Below are 6,264 nucleotides of genomic sequence, written 5' to 3' on the forward strand. Positions count from 1 at the left end.
ATATTATTATTTTATTTTTATAATGATATAAATCAATTTGTAGTTTAATATGAATGGCAAAGCCTTAACTTATGCTGCGGATCATGAGAACACTTGAGATCTCTATGACTTCTTGATCAAGTGGAGGTTTTAATTTTTCTGGGATTTTTATTATAGTAAAGGAAATTCTAGGGTTTTGAAATGATTTTTAGTTTGGGACATTACTTTTTCATTACCATTTTTCTTTCATCTGTCGTAAATTTAATATTTTTTTCTAAACATCAAATATATATATATATATATATATATTTCAAAAGAAACTGTCTAGACTAGCTAAAAGATTTTTTTTTAAAGACTTTTATTACTTTATTTTCACAATACCCCTTTATTTAAATTCCAAGTCACGTACATGAACAAGGATATATGGACATGCCTCCCATTAATTTACCAAAAAAATATTAGGAGCAATACACACACTCATCCCTAATAATAAGAATAGTCGGTGCTTGATTTGGGATTGATGACTGCCAATAGTTCGATAAACTTCAAAACAACAGTCACTGAATTAGTGGCAGCAAGGGATGTGAAGGTGTCAGCCTCATTCGAGTCAGCAGAGCCTCCACCAGCCAAGTCTGAGAGGGCCCTAATAGCGATGAAAGGTTTCCTTTGTTGAAGACAGATCAATGCCACAGAAGCACTTTCCATGTCCACAGGGCTTACGTTGAATTTGTTATAGATGAAGCTTCGGTATGCAGCATTGTCTAGGTAAATGCTTGCACTTGTTCCTCTTTGGACCCTAGTCACCTTTGGCGTTGTGGTCAAGCATGTCGTTGAGTTAATACAACCTTCTAGAACAAGGTCCTGAACATTCAAGGAATTTAATTTTTAGGGCACCAGCAATATACATGTATTGTATTTTTATTTTTATTTTTTAATTAGCTTCTAACATTTGGGGTTGGGAGATTTGGATCCAAGTTTTCTTTTATGAGGAAACCGAACAATGCCATTTAGTTACAACATATACATTTATAAATGGTATGGTAAGAAAACATTTCTAGAAGAGTGAGATTGTTTGTTTTTTCCTTGTAAGAAATCATAAAAAATAGCTAGCCCCACATACCACGCATGATATATGGGAGCATCTATATCTTCTCAAATTAAAAATGTGCAATGACTAAAATGTGTAAAAAATTGTCACATCAATTTTATAAAAAAAAAAAGAAAAAAGCCAACTTAGCTCCATGCCAACCCAGCTCATAAAAAAATTCGTATATTATACTTGTTTCTCTCATTTGGTGTGCTTTTCATTCCCACATAAGGATATACATGTCTCTTTGACATGAGGTTATTGTTTAATAGGTGTTGAGATAGTAGGGACGACATGAACAAGTTGTAAGTGATCTTGTGCCCTGAACCTGGTGGGTCAAATAAAGGGACCAAGCTTCTTGGTGAGGTATTTAATGGATTGTCAGTTTCAATATGGCAAAAGGTTGAAAGGGATTAGCTTTTGGTTGACTAGAAGAGTTGTTTGGGTTAATCATGGAACGTTTAAGGGGACCGAAGGCAGTGCCGAGGAGACTTTAATTAAGGAAGAGAAAAATTTGGGACTTCTTTTAAGAACCCGACGAAGATGGAGTTGAACTGCCTTTTTTTCTTTTTCAATTATATGATAAATTTTTATTTGAATTTTGATTCACTCTATTGAAAATTTCGATAAACGCCAACTACTTGAACTATAAAGCTATTATTATTGGATTTAAAGTTACATGGTTGGCATCCAATTCTTATGGAACCCAAATACCCAATGCATATTTGTTTGTTTGTTTGTATTTTTTTTTTTTTTTTTTTGAGGAGAATGCATATTTGTTGATAGCAGGGAATATGTTCCCATATCTCTTTAGATATAATTGATTCCATCCAGATTGGAGACATATTACCAGTGGTGGAGGTAGAAATTTATCTTTAGGGACCATTTCTATAAAAAAAAAAAAAAATTGTGTGTATGAAAACTAAAATAGTAATTTACAATATTTCATAACTCAATATGTGCTATAAATAACAACTAAATACATGTTAATTTTTTTTTTTAAAGTGCTAAATACATGTTAATATAGTAGTATATACTGTATATTTTAATCAAATTAATCAAGTATATTTATAAATTATAATGCCGTACAATATATAATATATTAATTATTATAATAACAAATAATGTACTATAAGGAATATAAAAAAGAAAACAAATGAAAAGTAAAGTAAAGAAAGCAAATGAAAAGTAAAGTAACATGTAAAGAGCATTGTACATGGGTGAGGGCCTACGAAAACTTCAAACTTATCTTTCACTCTTTTTTGTCTAGTTTAGTCACACAAAACTTTTTCTTTTATATTGTAAACACAAAACTGCAATAGTAGTGGGAAAAGAAAAGAACTAAATAGGGAAAAAAAAAAAGATTTTGGTGGGTTTTGTGTCCAAAAGCTAACCTTTTAATTAGGAGGATTTTTTTAATATCTTTTTTTTCCCTGAGACTTTTAATATCTTACCTTTGATAGAAAGAGAGTTTTCAAAATTATTATTCATTTTTTAAGCTCATATGAAATGAGGTCATTGAAAATGTCATGTTCATTTTTTTTTTTTAAGGGAATTAATGCTAATGAAATTTGAAATAAAGCATAAGATAAATTAGGAAAGTTATTAATATTGTATGTCTTAACCTTTCAAATAACATATAGTCATGCAATGAAATCTCACAATATTTTTATAACAACCTTGTTTTGTTTTGTTTTTTTTTTTTTTTTTTTTTTTTTTTTTTTTTTTTTTTTTTGAGAAACATAACAACCTTGTTTTGAATTGTGATGTATTTAGGTTTTTTATTATTATTATTTTATTATCTATAGTGGGTCGACACTCCATTTTTTTTTAGAAAGTTTTAACTTATGGTGTCCGCTCCTAATGATACTCTTTATCATCAGATCAAGATACCAATCAGTTTTTGGTGTAGATAGAGATTGAATCCCAGATTTCTTATACAACCATCAGAGACTTTACCAGTTGAGCTAACTGAAACCCACGGGTCAATACTCAATTTTTGTGAAAAATGTTGTAAAATTTTGTTATAATAATAGAGCCGTAGACACACTTTTCTAAAAACATTATAATAAAATAAAATAAAAATCACCGAAATATGACAAAACGAATATTTATCTCTAACATTACCCATTAATTCTCCAACCAACCATTTTGTTATTAAGAATAAAGTGAAAATTAATACACGAAGGCATGACCATTGTTGGTTGGTGTATTAATTATTTTTTAAATCAATATTTGTTTGAATGTGCTTTCTCAAAAATAAACATATAGATGATCCACCGATCAATGTTTTGATTGATGAGAATAATATACTTATATTATATAAATTGGCCGAGAGCCTTGTAGTTGAATTGACAAAGAATTTGAGCTGCGGAGTTAACAGCATATTATAATTATCATTTAAAAACAATTTATATAAACTGAAATAAATAAAATGAAGACATTAAACCCAAAAAAAATTTAAAAAAGAACACAGATAAGTAATTTACCTCAAGCTGTTTTGAGATTTCATAGTAGTAGGGATCAACAGCGACCCAAAAGGCATGCTGTCTTTCCTCAGGAGTCCCATCTACTGGGAAAACTTCCTCAGGTTGATACCAAACATTGTTCAAGAGATTGTCATATGGGCTACCTTCTGTGACATTTACTGTATAATTTGCAAATTTTAAGTACCCAATTTTCCTTGTGTAATCTCCAGCTGATTCCAGGGGTAGCTCATCATCAGGACCTAACCCATACCTCTGCACCATATGACAAACATTAGCAAAAATCAACATTACTTTATTTTATATAGCTAAATGAATAATTCTACTACAGATTTATTAATTGTTCCATGCATTTATCCTTTATGTTTTTTCAGAATAATTCTACTATAGAATTCTTAAAATTTAATGATCAATGTGTTTAATTAGAAGTACAACAAAATTTTTCTACAAAAAATTTTACAAACTACTGATATAATTAATGAGTGGTTATAAGTAAGTAAAAAAAGTAATATTAATAATGAGTTTAAATAAAAATTAATAAGAAGCTGGTCACGTCAACCATCTAAATGCAAATTACTACACACACATTTCATTTTTTTTTGGCATTGATGTGACATCTAATTATATATAGAATTTGCCTTTATGCAAAATTAACGATTGAGAAAGAAAGTTGTACACAAAGTTTATGCAACAAGAAGATCCTCAAACTCATTTGGATTTAAAGGTAGAAATTTATAACCTGCCAACTCCAAAGAGCGCCATGTGCCCAATATTGAGGGATGGTCACATCTCCTATATTGAGGGATGGGTTCGCGTTTCCTGCTATGCCATAATGCACTACTCCCTCTACGTTGAAAAGGCTCAACAAAAGCTGAGTAGTTATGCCCGCATTTATCTAGGTATAGAAAAATAAAAATGAGAGAGAGAGAGAGACCAAAGAACTTTAACTAAATTTTAAAGTGGTTGAGAAAATTAGAAAAGTGGGTGAACCGGTCCACCAGAGGAAAGAAAGTCAAAAAGAAATGTATATACCAAGCTCAGTCCAGTCATAACTAGTATGACTTTCTTTTCACCAATGGTTCCAAACCGAAATCTTCTTCCTGTGAACTCAAAAGAAATAGTGGAAGGAGGATGGTAAGTAATGGATTTAGAACAAATACTGAAATGAAAATTCTATTCAATATTTTTATACAAAAAAAAAAAAAAAAAAAAAAACCCATCATAAAATAATTTCAGTATGTCTATCATTATATACCAGCAACATCTATGGTGTTGGTAGCCGTGTAGTTTGAAGATTCAAGAAGAGGGTTCATTTCATATAGGTTTGGAATCACCAACCCCAAATAAGGGCCATCCTCGTTGACCTTAGCTATCATTTTTTGTGACCGTGCTGTTAATGCACCATTTCCTTGTTGTGCATTAAGCAGCATGAGAGCAGAAAGAAGCACACACAAAACTCTAAATGCTACCATCTTTCCAGAGACACAGAGAGAAAGAGAAAAAGAGAGAGGGATTGGTGAGTTGAAACAGGTAGGAAACCATAATTTATAGAAGAAATGGTAATACTATTGGTAGCGTAGTACTATCGTATAGTCATGGTATAGTATATACGGCGTAGAAAGTGGAAAGAATGCCTTGGCCACTGATTTTTCATGACAGGGGCATTATTGACGTACTATAAAACTCAAGCCCACTAAGGATGAAGAGAATCTATTACTCTCATCTGTTTAGTCACTATAAGATATTAGCTTTCAGAAATGAACAACGCATTTTAAAAGTAATTCTATTACCAGGAGCGTCAACAGTAGAGTTAAAAAGCTAAACACCTCGAACTTCAAAAATATGCCCAACATCATAGGTGTTAAAACCATTGTTTTTTGGCAAATATGCCCAACATCATAGGTGTTAAAACCATTGTTTTTTGGCAACTTAGGGATTGTTTGAATAGAACTTATTTTGTTGAAATTGAAAATTGAAAACTAAAAACACTGTAACAAAATAATTTTTAAATGTGTAAATAGTACCGTGAGACCCATTTTTAATGAAAAAATTGATAAAAAATAAAATTTGTGGGTCCATGAACAGTGCATGGATACACTGTTCATGAAAGACCAGTCAAAAGTTGCGGCTACTGTTGCATGAACAGTAGCCGCTTGTGGGAAAAATGCATGAAAAAAAAAGAAAAACGCAGAAACGCAACTCAGTAAAAACGCAACGCTATCCAAACATTGTCTTAGTGTGTGTTTGTATTCAGCTTCTGCGTTTCCAAGCTGCATTTTGTTCTTTTTTTTTTTTTTTTTTACATTTCACGCGATTTGCAGAGAAGGGGGACAAACGGCACTGTAGCGGCACTGTAGCGATACTGTAGTAGTACTGTAGCAGTACTGTTTATGGGACCCACAGTCACTTTATTCATTAAAAAATATTAAAAATGGGTCCCACGGTACTATTTACACATTTAAAAATTATTTTGCTACAGTGTTTTCAGTTTTCAATTTTCAGTTTCAGTAACAATAAGTTCAATCCAAACACACCCTTAGTACTGTGAACTGTTAAGACTAAAAGTTTACTGTAGCAAGAAGGAATAAAAAAATATATTACCTTATGACATTTGTGCCTTTTGATGAGTTTTTGTGGCAGAGAAGAAGAGAGAGACTTAACCAAAAAAAAAAAAAAAAAAAGAAGTGGGAGAAAGTGAAAAAGAAATTAATA

General features: G+C 31.3%; 1 protein-coding gene across 1 annotated transcript; it reads right to left on the bottom strand.

The window, feature by feature from the left end:
* Positions 1 to 309: 309 nt before the first annotated feature.
* LOC126709787 (bark storage protein A-like) lies at positions 310 to 5,080 on the bottom strand. The gene is made up of 5 exons (XM_050410129.1): positions 4,808 to 5,080; positions 4,585 to 4,652; positions 4,292 to 4,447; positions 3,556 to 3,807; positions 310 to 840 (listed from the first exon to the last, which is right to left on the bottom strand). Exons 1-5 carry the CDS (start codon positions 5,022 to 5,024, stop codon positions 463 to 465), a joined length of 1,071 nt encoding a protein of 356 aa, XP_050266086.1. The 5' UTR covers positions 5,025 to 5,080; the 3' UTR covers positions 310 to 462.
* Between the last annotated feature and the right edge of the window lie 1,184 nt (positions 5,081 to 6,264).

The sequence above is a fragment of the Quercus robur genome, chromosome 12 (assembly GCF_932294415.1).
Source record: "Quercus robur chromosome 12, dhQueRobu3.1, whole genome shotgun sequence".
In the NCBI taxonomy this organism is placed as follows: domain Eukaryota; kingdom Viridiplantae; phylum Streptophyta; class Magnoliopsida; order Fagales; family Fagaceae; genus Quercus; species Quercus robur.

Excerpts from the sequence above, each read along its gene's own strand:
- LOC126709787 (XM_050410129.1), bottom strand. The coding sequence starts at position 5,024 with ATGGTAGCATTTAGAGTTTTGTGTGTGCTTCTTTCTGCTCTCATGCTG. Across the intron at positions 3,808-4,291 it reads GCGCTCTTTGGAGTTGGCAG|AGGTATGGGTTAGGTCCTGA; the intron begins GTTATAAATTTC and ends CATATGGTGCAG. Across the intron at positions 841-3,555 it reads AAATCTCAAAACAGCTTGAG|GACCTTGTTCTAGAAGGTTG; the intron begins GTAAATTACTTA and ends TTGAATGTTCAG.